At 34.1% G+C, this 21,708-nt stretch overlaps 1 protein-coding gene across 1 annotated transcript in view; it reads left to right on the plus strand.

Moving 5' to 3' along the window:
* Nucleotides 1-21,271, plus strand: part of LOC106141221 (kazrin) — an 89,913-nt gene extending 68,642 nt beyond the window's left edge. Inside the window, exons 6-21 of the mRNA XM_060947457.1 lie at nt 1,814-1,935; nt 2,263-2,428; nt 4,281-4,408; nt 4,708-4,884; nt 8,189-8,333; nt 9,343-9,480; nt 10,744-10,834; nt 11,213-11,394; nt 11,688-11,878; nt 13,037-13,246; nt 13,546-13,704; nt 16,094-16,217; nt 16,596-16,740; nt 18,784-18,895; nt 19,201-19,499; nt 20,064-21,271. Of these exons, the coding sequence (XP_060803440.1) occupies nt 1,814-1,935; nt 2,263-2,428; nt 4,281-4,408; nt 4,708-4,884; nt 8,189-8,333; nt 9,343-9,480; nt 10,744-10,834; nt 11,213-11,394; nt 11,688-11,878; nt 13,037-13,246; nt 13,546-13,704; nt 16,094-16,217; nt 16,596-16,740; nt 18,784-18,895; nt 19,201-19,499; nt 20,064-20,208 (2,534 nt within the window). The 3' untranslated portion in view covers nt 20,209-21,271. The remainder of the gene's footprint in view (nt 1-1,813; nt 1,936-2,262; nt 2,429-4,280; nt 4,409-4,707; nt 4,885-8,188; nt 8,334-9,342; nt 9,481-10,743; nt 10,835-11,212; nt 11,395-11,687; nt 11,879-13,036; nt 13,247-13,545; nt 13,705-16,093; nt 16,218-16,595; nt 16,741-18,783; nt 18,896-19,200; nt 19,500-20,063) is intronic.
* The last annotated feature ends 437 nt before the right edge of the window (nt 21,272-21,708 follow it).

The raw sequence follows: 21,708 nt of genomic DNA on the forward strand, positions 1-21,708 counted from the left end.
ATACTATCGTTTATGTAGGTAATGTAGGTTCTATCTTATTTCCCAAAGGATTTTCTACAGTAGAAGATTGGCACAGTTCACAAGGTTTGCGCTTAGATCTATACAGATAATATCCCAGTTAGGTTAGTATACGAGTATGTTATTTATCTATGCCCGGGCGAGAAATCGTAAGGAAATAATATGTTTATTCATCGATATTTTTCAATCTTATACGCGTTTTCCCTTTTGTGTATATCTTTATGAATACGGGAGCACACTTCACTGTATTATATAATATAAAAGAATCATCAAGATCTTCCTGGCGTTTTTCCCGGTTGCGTTCTCTCATCAGATATACCGTAACAAAATAGAATAATAATACTGTAAGGGGAAATAAAGTGATGAATAAGTCGGAGGGGGAAGTCGCAATGTAGAATTTGGTAGATATAACTGTTCCGTACTAAAACTATGATAAAGTAGACGTCATAGACACCTGGTGCCTGAGTAACGCGTGTTACTCACTTTCAATCGTTTTGTCTGGACCGGCCTTTCGTGACTAAAGGAAGTTTGCTTTTATTACAATGTTTACCTCCCCATAACCGCCGTTATATGACTATCGGGTCACTTTATTTGAGTTTTAACATTATGTGATGAGAGCTTGTTATACTATTGCTTAATAAATGATAAAAGAAAAGATATGTACTATAACACAAAATCCTTATAGAAAAGAACATAAAAAGTAAGGCATAGAATTATCGATAACTTTTATATAATAATACTAGCTGTGCCCGCGACTTCGTCCGCGTGGAATAGTTATTTTGGGCATCATATTTATTTTTGCAAACATCCTCCTCGGCTTTATCAATTATAGCTGCTAATTGTTATGCGACTTGGCGACGACTTGGCCCACATCATTACCCGCGACGGAACGGAGACCGTATAGTGAGATGAGAGGCCTTTGCCCAGTAGTGGGATCTTACAGGCTGATACTTTACTTTACTTTAAAATAGTAATATCTTCTAAGATGTTCATTGAAATTAAGTGATATCAAAGACAGTTGTGTTTACAATTAAATACTCATAATCAACAACAATCTTAAAAGATAGACATAATCAGTTTAAAAGTAGGTAAGAGGTAAAAACAGACAAACATACAAAGGAAGTATTATAAGTAGAACGCGTATTAGAAAGAACGCTGGTTCGCTGTATTAAATGTTTTGCTGCAAATTGCTTATAACGACTATATCTCAAAACCTATTCGTCTGATTTATATACTGTAAATGGCAATTTTAGTCTACATGAAAAGCCGAAAGTAATAAACATATTTATTTGGATAAGGATTAATACTGAATTAAAGAAAATTGGTTTCAAAATAATTTATGTTTATAATGAAAAAATAATCTTAAAAAATGAACATAAAAGTAGTTATTGTAAGTAAACCTTAAGAGATAGATATATGCTCTCGCGGACTTTTTTGTGACAAAAAATGAGTACTTCACATCTTTAGTACATTGTTTTACTATATCTTTGTTGGTTTGCGCAGCGTTCGCGTGGAAAGCTCGCAGATGGCCGACTCATTCAACTTTCACCTGCATTGTTGACGTTTCCCGTAGGAAATCCGGGATATAATGTAGCCTATAGCCTTCCTCGATAAATAGACTATCTAACAGTGAAAGAATTATTCAAATCGGTTCAGTAGTTTCTGAGATTAGCGCGTTTAAACAAACAAACAAACAAACAAACAAACTCTTCAGCTTTATAATATTAGTATAGATAATTTAAAGTTAATTTCTTAGTATGATTATATTTTTTAAGTTTTTATTTATTGGCAACAGAAGCGGCGTCCCCTGGTGGGCGTTCGGACCGGTCTCGACAAGATGAGGTCCTGGCGTCTCCTGGGATGCTCACTGCGGCACAGCTAGCCAGGAGACTGCGTCTGGAGAACGAACGATTGCAGGTGACGTATTATGTGTTTTAATAGAGGCGTGCTATTACAATCAATACAAAAAAATGTTTTTTAATGAAATAAGCAATATTGATTAAGTAGATTTTGTGTGATTCGAATACAATAAGAACAAACATATAACAAGTGTGAAAAATAATGACTTTTCACACTTGTTCTATGTGTGTAATATTTAGATAAAAAACACATAATGCTTAGATATTATGTGTTTTACTTACATACCAGTTATGGATTTTTATAGATATATCATGTCTTTATTCTATCCGGAATAGGCAGAGCTAATATAAAGATACCTATGATGTCAGTATATTTTATTCGTAGGCGGAGCTGACAAGAGTTCGTCGCCTCCTTGTGGCGGCGGCAGAACGAGGCGAGGCTGGCACGGCGTTGATTGAGAAGGCGAAAGGAGAAGATGGCCAAGACTCGGCTCCACTCGACCCGCAGCTGTTGGAAAAAGAGCTGCTATTGGCAAGAGAAGCTGTAAATTGTAAGTGATGTTACGCATATCTAAAGATTCGTTAAGCAGCAAGATATCAAATTTAGAAATATTATAGCTACGTAAGCTCCTCTATCCCACAAAAAAAACAAAGCCTAGGTATTTATTTAATAGGTTTCTGACATCGAAATTAATGTATTAAAAGGTAGCTACTAATTTTTAAACGTTGGCATTAGTCTTCAACTTTTTCTTTCGTAATTCCCTTGGTAACAAAACCTTCGATCTCATAAAACTAGTCAATTTGTTGAGTGCCGCTCACGATATGAGCAAAAAGTAGTAAGACGACGTTTTGATAAACTATAGTCATAATGTTCTGAAGACCTGAGTACCTGGCGGCCGTGTTTAGCAAACCGGTCACGTAGCCAAAGGGCGTGCTGTAACTTTGGCAGACATTGAGTAACATCGTTACTCTGACGAAAAACCAACTTGATGTAACTATTATAGACATACTTTGTACCATATTTACTCATAGCGGCTAGTCTATTTTAAGAGTTACACTTTTTTTTTGTCGGAAACTGTACTTCCTGACGTAGTATAGTAAATACTTCAGTCTTGCATATAGATAAAAATGTTTTAGGTTTTAATTCTCCCAAGACTGGCAGGAGTTAGCTATAGCGAACACTAAAAGTTGGTTTTACTGTTTGTAAAGTTTTTTTTTACATGCTGCTCTCATTCGCAATCCCGAATAAAAATCTACGATGCAATTGGAAGAACTCTATGATGAGACAGAGAAAAGACAGACTGGACAGAGCTCATAGTCACAAAACTTGATGGCTACATTTACCTTGATAGCTTCATTTACTCATAGCGGCTATTCTGTTTTAAGAGTTACACCTTTTTTGCCTGAAACTGTATTTCCTGACGTAGTATAGTAAAACAATGTGTTAGAAAGATACTTCAGTCTTGCATATAGATAAAAATGTTTTAGGTTTTAATTCTCCCAAGACTGGCAGGAGTCAGCTATAGCGAACACTAAAAGTTGTTAGTAATAGGTTTTACTGTTTGTAAAGTTTCTTTTACAAGCTGCTCTCATTCGCAATACCGAATAAAAATCTACGATGCAATTGGAAGAACTCTATGATGAGACAGAGAAAAGGCAGACTGGACAGAGCTCATAGTCACAAAACTTGATAGCTACATTTACCTTGATAGCTTCATCATAGAATTAAAACTAGAATACAAACTACTAACCTAATAATCATGATCTCGAAACAACATTTCAAAGTTGCAAGAATTTGCATAGAGACTTGCAATGAAGGACTCGGCTTCGGAGCAGCATTGCTCCCTCACAGGGGATTGTGCCAATGCATACATGTTTATATAAATAGTATCCTCTCCAAAGACACTTTGATTCGAAACCAGACGATCACACGAGTCGACGATGCAAACGTATTATTGGTGGATAAAAGGTCTCTCTAACATCTGCGCTTCTCAGAATGGAAATTGAAATATTTTCTATTTGTCTCGTGGGGATCAAGGAGGATTGCATGATGGATGATATATGTTTTAGTTTTTCATTCTACATGTTCAACTTTAAATGTAATTTACTAAATGAAATATAATGTACTTATGGTTTTTATTGCTGCACGTATTTTTGCGGATCACATTGTGAGAAAATCAAATATTTGAATAAAAAAATAAGGAAACATTAGGTTATGCCAGATTAGGAATGATTATAGGCGCATATATGTACGCAAAAAATAATTAAAATGGATAAATATTTTAAATAATAATAGTAACTGGTAGTCAATTATAAAAGACAAATCAAGTAAAAAATATTCTATTAAGTTTAATCAATTAAAACGTTTCATGAATTTCTTCTTACGTTAACAATTTGTTACAGCGCTCAAAGCAGACAAGAAAAGGCTGAAAGCTGAGAAATTCGATTTGCTCAATCAAATGAAACAACTGTACGCTACGCTGGAAGATAAGGAAAAGGAACTGCGAGACTTTATACGGAACTATGAACAGGTTTTAAATGTATTACGAACTGCACTTCATTTATCTATCGCTAAAATATTATTTTCAGATTCATTCAAGAACTGTAGATATTGTCATATTTTTTCTGAATAAGATTATTGTGAAATATTATGACTGCTTGTATACAATTATGAACTCCCTTAACTCTTTTTGAACTTCATACTTATCATTATATATCATTTATCTTTTACATGCCTTATTTCCTTATTAATTAAAAATCACCAATCTTGCACACTAAATTATTCTTATTAATTTTTAATAGGTTATTACCTAACTATGTTTGTTTTAAGATGCGATCAAGAGGCGGTGCGTCATCAGCATTGGGCGCTGAGCGTGCTGAGAGAGAGAGAGAAAGAGCCGCACTATTACGTCACGCTCGGGACGAAGCCGAGCGTTCGTTACAACTGGCCGCAGCGCTCAGCGCACGTGACACTCAGTTGAGACACGCTAGGGAACAATTATTTGAGGTAAGTATTAGAAAATAAAAAATGCAAGCTTAAATAGCTGCTATGGTCAGCACATGTAATGACACTCAGATATGAGGGAACAATTTTTTTTTTTGGACTAATTACACAGATTGAGTTAGCCTCGAAGTAAGTTCGAGACTTGTGTTACGGGATACTAACTCAACGATACTATATTTTATAATAAATACTTATATAGATAAACATCCAAGACCCAGGTTAATCAGAGAATGTTCTTCTTCATCATGCCCTGGCCGGGATTCGAACCTGGGACCTTTGGAGTCGCAGACAAGTGTATTACCGCTGCGCCACAGAGGCCGTCTAAATTGTTGAGGTTAAGAATAAAATTAATTCATAAACGAGAAGGTACATCATAACCTATTGTATATCGAGTTAACATACGTAGTGATAGTGATAGCGAGTTAAAAGTAATATGTTAATGTCACGCACGGCACATTTGCTACTTGATATAAATTTAGGAATATTTTTTTGTATAAACTGTGTAGATCATAAAGGTGACGTGTTAATTATTAGCAACATTTATAAATTACTTTGGTTACAAAAGCGTGACACTCGGTTGAATCACGTAAGGAACAATTTATAATTTGAGTTTTAAATGTGTATGGACACACCTTACTTTGACCAATGCACATCCTAAGCCTTACTCAATATAGTTTTTTATAACCATAAATATCTAAATAATCCTACTCTAGCTCTCATCCGCCCACGCGAAGTAAGCGTCACCTAAAAAGAATAGAGCATTTTCGAAAATCCCACGGCAGATACTTTTTGCAGGGAAGAAAAATACCATATGTCCTTTTTCAGACTCTTAATTACATATACACAAAATTTTAAGAAACTTGGTTCAGTAGATAACGCGTAAAGAGACTACTCACAAGCAAACAAATGAACTTATTTTCGCATTTGTAATATTACTTGGGATATATAAATTCGTTTAAGGTTTTTATAGAGGTAATATTAAAAAAAAAGAAATGTCATCGATTATTTATTTTGTCAAAAAATTTTGATAGCATAGGTAGGTACTTGATACAAGTTTATAAAAAGAAGAGCTATTGTAAAAACAAAGAAATGTAGACACTGCTTTGCTTTATTTATCAATTCATTACTTGTTTTTTGTATAAAGTTTATTTTTCTCAACAATTTTGTTTTTCATTATAAAGTTCACCTTTATAAGATGAAAAAGAAACTGCTATTATGTAAATGGCAAATTCGATTAGGAACTTTGTGGGAATTCCTTAAAAACCATATTTCTAATAATTTAAACTACTTCAACAAAATTCCACTGATAAAACTGATTCAATCGTGATATAACTGGAACGCTTATTTTAAATGCGCATTACAACAAACGGATTTATATTTAATGTAATTTCAGTTTCGAAGTATAAATAAGTGATGTATTTATATGAGCAATTATAAAATTACATAAATTAATTTCACGCAGAGTACAATTATTTTCACTCGGTTATTCAATTTATATTATGAAAAATATGTTTTCGTAGTGTGGTGTCGTTTTACCTTGGCATATCCATCATTTTTAAAAATATTTACCTACCTTCCTATTTTATCCAAATTACAAGACGTCATACTGATAACACACTGCCACTCAAGTAATACAATGACATCACGCCGACACAGAAAAAAAAATTCAAAATGAGAACGTACCGAAAATTTCATAATTTTAACCATGATTTAACATGGTTTCTTACTGTCAATCTTAGGATCTTAGGTGTCAATTGCAATATTAATCGGGGACTTTATCGTCTATACTCGCTATCACTATAAATTAATTTGATTGAGTGTAGTTGAAAATTTCATAAACAAACGTGAATCGACAGTGGTTGATGAATAGGGCTTGCGATACGGCCCTTTGACAAGTTAACGTTCACACAGAGAGATAACCACTAAATGTAATATTAATAATTCATTAATAAGGTAGATGGATTTTTTTATGTTTTCATTGATAGAACTTATACTTAATACTTTAACTAATAGGTTTTGCTCTTTTTACAATTTTAGCGTAAACTTTAAGGCCGAGATAGGAATTCAAACAATAAACAAATAACTGGACCAATTTTTACATGATGATCATTGAATTGCCGTTCATGGAATATAGTTGAAAATGCAATCAGCAAGATCTTGCCTCTTATTAATTTAGTTTCTTTCTTTAGCGTACCCTAAATATAAAGTAACTCAACCGTTATCACGTAAGAGCTTTTTAGTCTATAATAAAATAACTTAAACCTCTTCGTGTTACTAAGTAGACCTATGTCTGATCTTCATTCATTTGCGAACCTGCCATCCATCAACAGCACGCGGTGTTAATTACCATTTCAAATCGCTCCTTGGAAAGCGAATTGCGAGGAAAATTAAACGCAACCCAGCAACGATCTATCGTAATTTGGCGTAAATGAACTTTGATTTCGGTCGGCTATTCACAGGATTACCATATTTAATAAGTTTTCTTTGGGATTACCAAGTCGGTTAATGCTCCCGTTTGTTGGGAAACAGAAATGCGTTTATGAAATTATGTAGATATTTTAGTACTTGTCTGCTGTAAACTTTTTAAGTTGGAAAACACTGTTCCACAAAATTATACCTTATAGTCAACGCGGTAATGTGTGACTCAGGTTTACTAAATACAATATTTTCATATCGCACAAAAGTTTATTACGCCTAGATTTATACCAATGCTTAAATTGATAATAGCTGCAAATGAAGCGTTATAGCATAAGCGATAAATGATCTTCAATATAAGACTCATTAAAGCGGCCTAACACAATCGGTAGCCAAAAGCCGGCCCAATAACCATAATCCCTAAATTTATTGAAGCGTGGTGAAACTGCCATGAAAATTAGGCTAATTAATAAATTTATAACAACAGATTATACCTATCAATTGGAAGATAAAGGCGTTTATCCAAGATGTAATCAGTATAAGGAGAATTACTTTTTTACACTCAGGAAATAATTTTCATTGTTTCGTTGTATCCGAAGTCTCTGTCATGCGTGTTAAGTAATACATAAGTGTTTTTTCCAAATTTACTTATATTGTGTTACTTCCTTTCCTTTTAAAAATATAAATTTTAAATCTAAACACAAATAAAATAAGTGGCTTAACTCTGCACCTAAACATTTGTAAAAGGCAATTCACTATCACAAGATTAAAAATTTTATGAGAATACGATCAATGTAACAGCTTTGAGCCACCCTTTTTAACATGACTCTTGTTTCGGATCTACTTTAACATTTATTTTTACGTTAATTGTTTAATAAATAACTGTTAATAGGCTCGAAGACAACTCCAAGCGGCAGGGTGCCTCTCCGAGGGCGAGAGCGTGGCGTCTCTTGGCATGGGGCCTCCTATGATGCTTGGGGGTCCCTCGGGCCTCATCGGAGACAGGGGCAGCTGCAGCGCCGACTCAGGTGTTAGAGGTAGCAACCGGAACTACTTCCAGTATTAACGCGATTAGATTATAGTAAAAGCTGCTTTTTGAGTATCAAACATGAGTCATGGTTCATCCCAGAGTAGATGTGCATCAATAACAGGAGTCGCTCGTAGTGAACACCGATTATTACAACTTGCCGAATAGTGTATTTATTTCAATATTTTGTTTATTAGTTCCATTTTTTTTTAATATTATATCTATGATTGTTGTAGGTACGGGTTATTTGAATGAGACTTTAAATAACACTAAATAAGGAAAGGTTATTTTCATCGCAATTAAAACTAAAAATTATTTTAGTTTCTGCCGGATTAAGACGACTGCTGTTGTTGACATAATATTTGACGTTTTTGATACAGCCTTGATAAAGCTTCGTATTGCCTTGATAAAGTAACTTATAAAATTGAAACCCTAATTTGGATGGAGTTCCTGTTTATAATTTATGTACCTATATTCAATGTATGTATGTGTTCTTATCACCACCACATTTCATAAATTCTTAGACTAAAAGTACTTGCATATATTATTTTTCTACATTTTACATCTACTGTAGAAATAGTTAAATTTTCAAATTGATCAGAAACAACTTCTTATGAACACCAATACTTCTATTTTGTTAAAATTTGCATGTTTCTTTATATTATGCTTATGAATGTAGTTCTAATGTATTCTTTTTTTGTAGACAAAGTCTTCGTTAATCCTTTTTGCTTGCTGTGTATTTCATTCTTCTTTACCATTATAATTATTTTCTTCCATGCCTGCAATTATCTGTTCATAGATCTTCCGAGCTTCATATAAACGCCGCATTCATCTTGTATGCTTAGTAACCCATTTCTGGGAAAGGCACAAAAAATTGCGTCCATAAATTATTGCTGTACGAGTATGTTGCTTGGGTATGATTTATTGCGTATTCGCCACACAGAGCAGGGAAGACTTAAGGTGCTTCTCTTCTCTGTGATTTGTTTCAGCACTAAGTGAGAATGTTGTGTCAGTAACAGGAAGCAGCGATGGTGGCGCCACGTCGGTGTGTGGAGGCAACCTGTCGGACTCCACCGCAGAAGGGGTGCCCCCCAGCCTTGACCCTTACGACACAGATGCCGTGTCATTAGTCTCGTCTGCCCATCACATTTATCAGTGTAAGTAACATTTGGTAAAAGAGTATTATTACCCTATATAAAAATATCCGGGTAAGTATAGTATGAAGGGTAGTTTTTCGAACACCAGTTGCAATCGAAACAAAATTTGATTTTAAACAATTTATTGCAGCACTAAAAATTTGTATCGGTAATGTTTTCGTCTTTTATCTTTATGTTTTCTGAAAATTAATAGTGAAAACTTATTGAAGCAAATGTTTTCAAAAATTCAATTGCGCTGAGTTTAAGTATAAAAGTAGATGTTTGGATTAGGCCTTTCTTTGAAATGATAAACCAGGCAATCTTCTTGTTGATGTATACCAGCATAATTGCATCGTTATATAGACACGTTAAGCAGCCGTATTAATTTAGATATATCTCTTTGTATTAATTACTTCGTAACCTGAGTACGAAACGGTAATCACCGGATTGTCATGTTAATTACGACATAATAATATCCGCACGGATGCGATAACGATGTTGGATGTAATCACAATGCAACACTGTTGCACGAGTAATCAGTATATTTCGACAAAAACATTATTATTCATACCTTCAAACGACATTATTTGCCCGAGAATCGATAAAAGCCTGCTAGCGCTTTTTACAATATAAAAAGGACGGTAAAACCGAGCTTTAAACGAATTCAGAACTGATAGCAAAACTCCGATGTTTTCGAATTTCAACCGACTCGTCAAACAAATCCACTTTATTTGCTCTCAAATATACATAAAAGGAAATTATTTCGGTTTTCCGCTAAACGACGAGGAAGCTATTTTTCAAGAACATTTTGTTCTTCGAAAATTCTATCTATTTAATTATGAGACTACACAATACCGTCCTCATCAAAGCGGAAAAAATGCGTTTAAATTTTTCCATTTACAAAATAACTTGAGCGTTTGTTGTTTCGCCAAGAAAGAAACTTCCTTAAAAATGTATATGTATAATAAAATATTAGTTATAGGAAATAAAAATGTGTTTAATGTCAGCTATATTTACTAAGGAAGAGATTTTTTAATTATATGTGATTAGATGTTAAATCTTTGAATGCCTAATGTTGATTTCAAAATCGAGGATTTACGACAATTAATATAATATTTACAACGTTGAACATTGCAAGAGCACAATTATTTTAAAGCAAATATTTAACATGGAGGCAGGTTGGTTTTAAAGGTTGATATCTTACTATGTCAACTTCTTTTTAAGTTGGTTTTTTTAAACAATTATTTCCATTAAAGGTCTACTCACTTTATGACCTTGTTATAGTGAGCACACCCCGGGACTGCAGCCCTACACTGTCGCCACACAATACGGGCTCCCCATTCACGCGCTCCATCGACGCGGGATCACTTTCCAGGTTTGATTCAAATCTAATTCCATTTTATACTAGGATATTTTTCAGAACGATACAATCTTTCATCACATAAGTAAGTATGTGAGGTAATAGGTATGTGAAATAGGAGGAGAGGGAAGGAGTGAAATAGGTATGTGAGGTACAAACGGCAAAGTCATTTATAATTTATTTGAGTGAAATGAAATGTAGTCATTAATATGATAGTTCCACTGAAATGACATCAAAATAATTCATGCAATACTTGCTTTTTAATTAGATTGTATACAAATATACATAGTTGTTGTTCAAATAAAATGTTTTTATAAAAGAAAAAGAAATGAAACCTTCGGTTTCTTAGCATTTTCAAACAAAATATTTTTACCCAATGAATTTTCTACATAGGTCCGTGGAACAGCTGTCAAGTCCCGGTGAATGTGAAGCGGCGCTCGTAGGGCTTCGCCCCCGCGGCACGGGCAAGGGCGGGCGCGGGCGTGGTTCCGCCTGGGGCTCTATATCGCGAGTGTTCGCCAGGAGCAGGCACCGCACCAAATCCGGCAGTGCGGCCGTCAGTGGGCATGAGAGTGGTATGTTGATATTGTAGAACTATTGTACTTAGGGTACAAAAAATGCATCCTAATACGATCCTCAATTCAATTCTAAAATTCCCTTAATTATTATGTAATATTCTCTGGCACCACTTTCACGTTTTTTATGATGTATGTGTTTAGTACACAGTTCGCCCAAATGAAACAATGATCTTAAGAATTTTTATTAGTGTATTGTCTAGTGTACAATGAAAAATGCCTTGTGTGTATAATTTTATCGTTTACTTATCAACCAATAAGAATCCATATTCAAGACCGTTTTCACTCAACAGAGCCAGTGTACGCCGGCACCGGTAGTACTAGCAGAGCCTGGTCTCCTCTGGGCAGCGAAGCAGCTCTGAGAGAAGCAGCTTCACTGCCATTGGCAAGATGGCGGGCGCCAGCCATCTTGGCTTGGATGGAATTGGCGCTTGGTATGCCCCAGTATTGCTGTGCTGTGGCTGACAACGTGAAAAGTGGGAAGGTAATGTTGTTTTTGTTGAAATATAAGTTAATAGAATACCATAAGGTATTCATAAATGTATCAATAACTGTCGCTGTATGGTGACATCTTTTATCTTAAAGCATTTAAATATTTTTCAACTGAAAACTAAACTTTAAATTTCTATTCATAAAATGATAATAAAAATTTCCTGTACAATTAAGACATTTTTATGACAAAGTTAGGATTTTTATATTTAATACACAACGTCATCCTTTGCGTTATGCTCCGATCAAAACTCAAATTTAATACTTTTTATTGTTCCAACATAACAAAGGAAAACCGCGATTAGAATTTCAGCCTCGCAATTCTCTGCTAAACAATGTAGCTTATCTTTCCAAACGTTATATAAATTAAAAAAATGATTATGGGATAACCCATTGATTACATGAAGTGCTGTGGCTTTATTGGATTAGTATGGAAATTAGGTCCCGACGCAATCCTTTTGATGATTTCACGTGACTGTGTACATATTCAAAACACGTTGATCTCTGATTTATCGTGAGGTGAAAACGTAACATTTATTAATCTGTCACAGCATTTCACTGCCAAAATGACGTCGTTAGTGAAATTCGATTTAATTTCATTGATTTGGATAATTTGATGCTTTCACGTGATTATAATGAGCACAACGCAAATCCATTATAGGTTTTCATGCTCCAGCAACTGTATTGTGAATAAAATTGTTCTCTATTTTAAGTTTTAATTGCAATAGTTGGATATCTTTTGTTGCTAACTGTACGAAATGAACAACTTATTTATTAATGTAAGTGAAGGTTAATTTGTAAATGAAATAGGGTTTTGTTTTGATAAGAAATTATTTGTTAAAATATATTTAATTCTTATCAATGCGATGTTTATGAACACTAAAGGTTTTTCTTTACTCATTCATGGTAGTAATCAAAAGTTCTGAAAATTGTCTTCAATTTTATCAAAATCTGTTTCCGATTTTCTGTTTCATTAGGTTGCTAGATTAATATAATAACAAAAAATTATAGATACCTAAAATACGATGAAGATATGCATGTGTAAAAATTAGTACAGTCATAACATATTTGCTCATCATAAATCAAACACCACCTAGTAGTAAATCAATTGACGCGATAGTAGCGTCAAATATTCTGTTCTCATTGGTTCTAGATCCGTGCTTTGAATGGGCAGGTTCTGCTCGAGCTCTCGGATGCTGACCTGGAGGTGGGCTTGGGGATCACGCAGCCCATGCATCGGAAGAAGTTGCGGCTGGCGATAGAGGAGAGAAGGCGGCCTGACCTCGTGAGGAACCCTAGCATCGGGCAGCTGAACCATTCGTGGGTGGCTGCGGAGTGGCTCCCGGATTTGGGGTTATCGCAAGTCAGTCCTATGTGAAAATATCTATTGAAAAATATCAAGATGAAAATTGTTAATAAAAAGATTCGCCATTCATCCTCTTTGAGAAAAACATGTAACCTTTCAGAAGTTGATAGTTACTTCTACCAAAAAATAATATTTTATTAAATTCTACAACTACCATTATGTAGAAATTTGTGAATAAGATTAAAGTTACTCTCAATAATTTATAAAACAGAATATTTAAAAAAAAAAAAAGTATAAATAAAAGTGTGAAAGCATTTTTTTAATACTAAGACTATAGAAATCATCTTTGTCAACAGTACGGAGAGTCGTTCCTAGTGAACCTAGTAGACGCTCGAATGCTTGACACCATCAGCAAGAAGGAGCTGGAAAAGTACCTCGGGGTGACCAGGAAGTTCCACCAAGCCTCCATCGTCCATGGCATACACTTGCTTAGAATAATGAAGTATGATAGACAGGTGAGAATTTAGAAGTTTTGTTAAAGACTTGATAATATCTTGTGCGTCTGTTTAGATATCTTCTTTATCCCCGCTAGTAGGCACAGCAAGAAGGTTATTGTTGTGGCTTAATAGAAGATTCTAGTAATTAGTTTGCTTAACTTAACTTTTGCTTGATTGACTTTAACATATGAATATAGTCAAGTTTATATCCCTTGCGAAGTAGACAGAGCCAACAGCCTCTGTGGCGCAGCGGTAGTACGCTTGTCTGTGACAGGGCATGATGAGAAAAGAACTTTTTCTGATTGGCCTGGGTTTTGGATGTTTATCTATATAAGTATTTATTATAAAATATAGTATCGTTGAGTTAGTATCTCATCACAAGTTTCGAACTTACTTCGAGGCTAACTCGATCAGTGTAATTTGCCAGTATATAAAAAAAAAAAAACAGTTTTGACAAGACTGAAAGGCCTGTTCAGCAGTATGACTAAATTATGGAATTGAAATTTGAGTAGTTACAGGCTGCAGGCCCATCACCTACAAGAAGAATCTGAATTTATTAGCCTAAGTCGCCTTTTTCGGAATCCATGGAAAAGATATGACGTGGTCCTATAGATACTAAAGTGCTGCGAATCACACGAACATCTGTGTTAGAAAATGTTGTAGAAAGGGAAACCGGAAACACAGCATAACTCGTAGTAGGCTTCCAGCATCAAGGAGGTTGTGCAAATGGCTAAAAACCATCAACTGATAAATAACTTACCAAAACAAGAAAAATCCTACTTTAATCCCATTTAATAGCTGAACTAAACCTGAAAACTCGAGTCGTATAAATTTTTATGAAAAATTTTCGCGTTCCAACTTAATTTAAATTTCTTTGAAATCGGAGGATGGATATGTGGATAGCTCGCAATCGTTTGGTACGGAAATGCGAAATGTTGGTTTTATAAAACCAGTAGATTAAAAAAAATGTTTTTAGGTTCCGGTTTTCATAAAAAAATTAATGCGAACATATTTAATATTAATGTTTTGTGTTTTAATCAGATAAAACAGGATTCAATGGAAATAATTTCGTACCGGATATTAAATATATTTAAAGTAAAAATGTAGATATTGTTAAATGAAACGGCTTTTACCCATCGGGGATGGCATTGAATGGTAAAAAATACAAAATCTAATAAAATATGTTATTGGAAGAAAATTATAGATACCTTTCATCATTTAAAAATGTTGTATCTTATGTTATCCTATTTCCTATCTTAAGTTATAGACAGTTTTACCCTGCTTATCAACTGATCTCTACCTATTATAAAATTTTGTAGGAATTTTTTGTCCCTTTTCCGTTGATTTGGGGCTAAATCAAGTCACTTTTTAAAAATGGTCATTTATTATTTTACCACCTAGCAAAAGTCCGTATTTACCTTGTTTTCCTTTAATGTCTTTTATTTTTTAAGACTAGTCTTATTTATTTTTAATTTTACAATGTAGTAAAATAAACTCCGCATTTTCGCCGTAAACAAAAGACTCCGTTTAAAGATAATCTAAAAAAACATTTCCCTACGTTCTTGATAAGAGCCGGAGATAAGGGGAAAGCAAATAAACGATTATCCAGTGAGTCGGTACAAAATGTTTCGTCTTGCAATGCCATCGTGACCCGTAAACATAAAATAATTAGATTACAGAAGTATTTTTATTTAGATTTAGACATCAAAAGAGAATTTTGATTATGACATTTTCCGATATTTATGAGTAAACCTTTCACATATATGCTTTTTACACAACCTGCCTGTCATTATTCAGAACTTCTCTCCAACAACTAGGTAAATCATTACAAATCAACTATCAAAAAAATATAAGTGAATGCAAACTATAACTAGTTACTCGCGTAGCATGCCACTCATAAAATACAAAACGTTCTTAGACGCACGTTTTTGGGAGTATCTTTTTATCCAGTTTTTATTTTGTGTCATAATGTTAGCACATTAATCATCGCGGTGTACCCTTCGAATTCTTTACCGATTCTGACCTAGAAGATCCTGGTTATTACTTTTTTATTGTGTAATAAATTATGGATGCCGAAATCAATCTTTCTTCCTATAGGAATACCTATTTATTTTGAAAGAAAATTTGAAACTTTTATTATATTTTCATTGTTTCTATGGATCTGATATTTGTCATTAAATTATAATTTTAGTTATTAAAAAAAAATAGACAATATCTCGTAAAAAAATATATAAGTCAGTATAAGCACTTTTTTAAAAACAAGTAAGATACATACTTTTATAGGTTTTAATAATTGCGCAAATTGTATTTATTTTAAATAAGAAAAACGAATAAAGAATTCAAACCGATTTCAAGAACCTAATCTCATCAAGAAAGTTCCAGCCATTCATTCGCGACCTATTTTCAGGCTTTGGCGGTGAGGCGACACCAGTGTGAGAACGTCGACGCAGATCCTTTAGTTTGGACCAATCAGAGGTTCATGCGGTGGGCTCACAATATTGACTTAGGAGAATTTGCTGACAACCTAAAAGGTGAGTTGTTTCTGTAAACAACCCTAGCCTGAATCTCAAAAGGACAAAGGAATATGTGATCAGAAATGAAAAAAAACTTTGATTAAATTCTTGTGTATTTAGGTTGGAGGTTTTACAAACATTTACTTACGCAAAATTAATTTTACTCAACGAAGAAAACCTCTACTCGCACCAGGTGTTTTCATTTCCTTGTCTTGTTTAACCTCCAGTATTTTGAATTTTCACAGTGCGGAGGTAGCTTTGCTCTATTTACTTTTTAAGACAAAACCAAATGTTAATTTTTTAATATCTTTTTGCGATAATTATTAAACTAGATCAAAAAATATCTTTAATTAAGAAAGCTTTTAAAAATATTTGTTCATTATTCATGTTAAACAGATAGCGGAGTCCACGGTGGATTAGTAGTATTAGAGCCATCATTTACTGGGGAAACTATGGCAACGGCTCTCGGAATACCGCCTTCTAAAAGCATTATACGAAGGCATTTGGTTGCGGAATTTGATGCTCTTGTGATACCTGCGAGGTAAGTCCTATCGTATTGTTCAGTTTGTTTACCACACATCAAAGGAAAACATAATATTGTCACAAACTTTAATACGTTATCATTTCGTCTGCAACAAAATATCATGTTTTCCAATATCTGATGACACACCATCCAATTAACTAATTCTTTCTGTCTTGGTGACAAAAGCACAGTCCAAAGTGATATAATCCAGAGTTTATCTCATGAACTATAATCGATATGTCAATGTGAAAGTAAAAAGCTTGAAGGAATTCTCGCACTGCATGCTAGTCACCAGAGTCACGCCCCGGTAGGTGAGCAACCTGTAGTTGATTATAATGTGAGGTGCAATCCTGCAGGTATACGATATTTTGCCAGGTGGAAGAACTGCAAGTGGAGGCTGCCCGAGCATCCATGTTGTCCACAAAACAAAGATAAATCGACAAAAATTAAAAAACTCTCCTTCAAAAAGTAAATTAGCTTCGATGCCAAGTCTCGACAACCTGTATCTATGTAAAGTTTCTTGTACCTATAAAAATGTTTGTAAAGTTGCTATTTTTACACAAAATATTTTTCTTTGCAAAAAAGTCATCTAGAGGTTCTTCCGTCAAGATTCGCTCGTTTGTGAAACTTTTTTGATCGAAAACTTTACGAGCGGTGAAGACTGATAAGTTATTGTAGGACCCATGGTTTGTAAGTAAAAGCATCTCGAAAAGTTGTTGCGATCGGAAACATTCACAATAAATATTCCTTTGTGTCTTACGCCTTCGTCAGTGTTAGATTCAATGTTCTACATTGTTATAATAACAGCCCCCTAGAGTTCCAACTTGCAGTAGTTTAGATTTGTCATGTCAATGTTTCGTCGAGATCGATCAATTTAATAAAATTAGTAAATGTATACTTACAACATAGTTGGTATCAACGTCAAGCACACAATGCTTCGTATAATAAATAGGGGGTTTATCATATCCCATGATCAATACTTTCGTATTTATTATGAGAACGATTTGTTGAGAATAATTTATTGACAATTTTAATATTAATTAAATTAATCGAAGATTTTGAATCGTTACACCAAATATTTAATTAAAAAAACAGAACCATTCACCATAGCTTTAGGAGTAATAACAATAATAGCATTTACCAATATTGTAAAATAAATATGTTTTTGACTTGTATACATTAAAATTGTAAAATTGACTACATTGTATATTAGGATCATCTGTAATATTGATTGACATTATAAATGTGAATAAATCCTGATAAAAAAACAATTCCTAAAGGACATCGAGTCAATTTCTTTTAATATCATCATCCGTAACTTGGCGATCCTTGCATCGAGACAGAACGGTAACAATCATTTTATCGATAATCATGAATGCCTCTCTGTCATCATCATTAGATTGCACCTTTATAAGGCTCTCTCCACCGTTTATCCTTCCATTGGTATTTTGTTTTATCAAAATGATTTGTAACCACACCGACATTTCGTGCTTGTCTGGTTTAATTTCTTCTTTGATTTACCATTGTCGTCATTTTAATTCGAGCTTTCAGAGAAGAGTACTGCATTAGCCTGCCAAAATTAAAAAAATATTTAATATACTTAAATGAATATTTTAAAGTATTTCAGTACTGTTCTTTGTTCACAATTTGTTAATATTTGTCCACGTTACTTTTTTTCTGATCATACCTTCGTTCACAGTCAGCATGATTCGTATTTTCCGGCAAAGTGCATCATGCTTTTGATGTCTATGCAAAATGTTTTCAATTGAAATTTAAAGTCTCCTGGTATTTAACTTACTAAAAAAGTGTAATGAAAATGTCGAGCCACAGTTTTAAAAATTCAACATCTATGTTGTAAATTCAAGCTCTAAATGAAGCAGTTCGTAAAACAGGAACCATTGCATGAGAGCTTTTTGTGTTAGCCAAAATATTACAAAGTTAGTGCAAATTTGAGAGACTTGATTATACCAAAGTAAAAGCAAACAGCGCTCTGCCTGGCTTTCGTCGAATTTAATCTAGTGCATGTTTGCCTAGCTGAAATAAATACATCTATGTTTTCAGGAACATGTTTGGCCACCAAATCCGAATGTTGGGTAGACCGTTTTCCAGGTCAGTGGCGACTGGATTACCGGGAATAGATCTTAGCAGTGACTCTCGAAGGCATAGTTTAAGGGTAAGGCGTTGTAACGTAGTTGTTTTTGTATGTCGTCTTTAAGAAAGTAGTGATTGATATCATAATTAATGTACAACCAAAACTAATGTATGTATTTGAATTTGAACCAACTTAGCACACAGATAATAAATTTCAGGCAATTGCAATGTTTATTTCAAAAACAGACGCCTACGCCTCCGGGAAAGAGGCGTGAGTTTATGTATGTATGTATGTATTTCAAAAACTATGCATGAAAGAAAATAAAAGGAGTTCTTAATATTTTATTATTTTAAGATGAACCTATAAATTCTTCAATATTTTCTCAGGGATCAATATCTCGAGCGCTAGGAGTGTTGAAGCCAAAACACGACCGGACGTCGCCTTCGAGCTCCAGCGAAAGTTCGAGTGTCCTCAGTCTCACCCAGCCCTACCAGATGACATACTCCCCGCCCATAGCCATGAGAACTTTATCCCAGCTGAGCATGACATACGCCCCTCCACCAACACTACAGGAATACGAACCGATATATACTCCGCTGAGTCTGTACTCTCAGTCTAGTGTCTCCACAAGAGACAGCCTACAGAAACTCAACGAGATAAAGGAAAACGCCGGCATAACGCATAGGTGAGTCACAAATGTGCATTTATTTATAAACGGAATGTTGAGGAACTTTGGACGGATTTTAATGATGATGTCTAGACTGTATTATGTGCAGCCACTAATTTGTTTTGAATACTGCATTAGGAGAGACATGTTCGTCGTTTCACGTTGTGGATTGTACTTTTCAGTTAGCAAAAAACCATTAAACAAACCTATATTTTGACTCACTTTGTCTTATAAGGTAAACTAATAAGGAAGCATCGGAGATTTTCTTTTAATTACCGAGCAGAATTATAGTATCCTTTAATATTTACTTTAACATTATAAAATTGTTGTACTAATAAACGTTAATTTGTATTTTTTTTTTAAATCACTCTATCCTCCAAACATTTTTCTACATATCCATATTCTTTTTCTTCCCTCTTGGTTTTAGTCCCGGTTGCATCCTCACCGCACCTCCGCAACTTTTGCAGGGGAACCAAACCCGTATTGGATCGATCATGGTTTCACATCCAGTTGCCTGAATGTGTAGGTTCTATCATACTCCATATCCATATTGTCATTATATATTGTATGCATTGTCTACAGATTTGGTCAGAAAGCAGATCATGCTCATAGAGTGAGCTCACCTCTCCCAGCGAAATCCGTGGACGATACGGCTGTGAAGCAGAAGCGACATCGCCGCGTCAAAAGCATTGGTGACATCAACGCTTGTACAAAAACGTCAGTGTAAAGCAAAGTGTCAATTGTAGTCGCGCAACCATCGCGGGACTATAAAACATAGATTTTTAATAAAATGGACAGCGCAAGTGTTACGTGGTCTCTGATTATTTTTATTAAGTATTATGAAACTGTTATCTGTAACCTTATGTAAAATTTTATGTTTCCTATTGGGGATACGAATAAATTTTCATCCATATCCAACGAGAAACATTTTTAGCAGTCATGATAATTTTAATTGGGGTAATTTGTAATTTTATTTTGTTTCTCCGAAAGTCTTATGAAACAAAAGCACGAAAGACGTTGCTGTAAACTTGCGTTAACTATTAATTCTAATCTATGTATAGAACCAAGTGTAGTTAATTTATAGACATGTACAATATCGCATATCACAATTTGATAAAAATATTTGTGAATATATCACAAACCAGATCGTGTTTTAATTGTAACTTCAATTTTTCTTATGATAATCAGTGTTCCATATACAATAGTGTTGTACTAAGTGTAACTTTTTAAATGTTTTAATGATTTCGGTATAAAATAGTCATGCTTTATTTAATAGCCCAACACTGTGATAATAAATTATCTCACGCGTTCAACAGGAGCTTCTGATTTTATATAATTGAATGTAGTTAATAATCAATTAATTATGTACCAGTATTAACAATCCTATCGAGCTTGATACCCTTTAAAACTGATGTGCTGATGCCGGGAATGTTTTGACATGATGTTCAATATATTCCTTTTACTATGGTGTACTTACAATTGATAAGAATCTCAGACAGAAAACGATCATTTTTCATTTTGACAGAGGATTGAAGCTGCTCTGCCTAATAAAACATTACACATTTGGGAGCTGAACAGGAATGTCCTTTCGTGTATCCCAATGGTACATCAAATGGTACCTTGACGAGTTGCCTTCTTTTCATGTTGCTTTCGACCCTTATACTTATAGAAACTGCGCATATTTCTTTTATTAATAATTCTTGAAGACAAAGAAAAATATTACCGACAACAGCACGTCTATTTATATAAAACCGTTTTATTTTTTATAGAATACGAGTTTATTAAGTATAATTTCAAGTATTATTTTGTTTCTGTTATTTTTAATTTTATTCATGTGATAAATATGAGTTACCTAATAATTTTATTATATTTTATGTGTTACCGATTATATCGTAATTTGATTTATACAAAATCTTTTAAATAAAATAAAATGAAACTGATGTATTGTTTTATTATCTTCACCATGCCAATTTCAGTTTTGACATTTAAAACAAAGTTACCACTCTTTTGAAGCTTAACATTGTTATGCAATCAGTTGTTAAACAATCTATAGCTCTTTGGACAACTCATCAATATTTCTGTACAAGAAAGATCACGATCGATTTCTAGGATCAGAGTTTGTGAATAGGATTATTCATTATCAAGTGATAACTCCTCCTGACATAATTGTGGGTGCGGCTATGACCATAATACTCGATTGGGTAAGTTTCCACACAAAGCGACACTT

The sequence above is a fragment of the Amyelois transitella genome, chromosome 13 (assembly GCF_032362555.1).
Source record: "Amyelois transitella isolate CPQ chromosome 13, ilAmyTran1.1, whole genome shotgun sequence".
Classification (NCBI taxonomy): Eukaryota; Metazoa; Arthropoda; class Insecta; order Lepidoptera; family Pyralidae; genus Amyelois; species Amyelois transitella.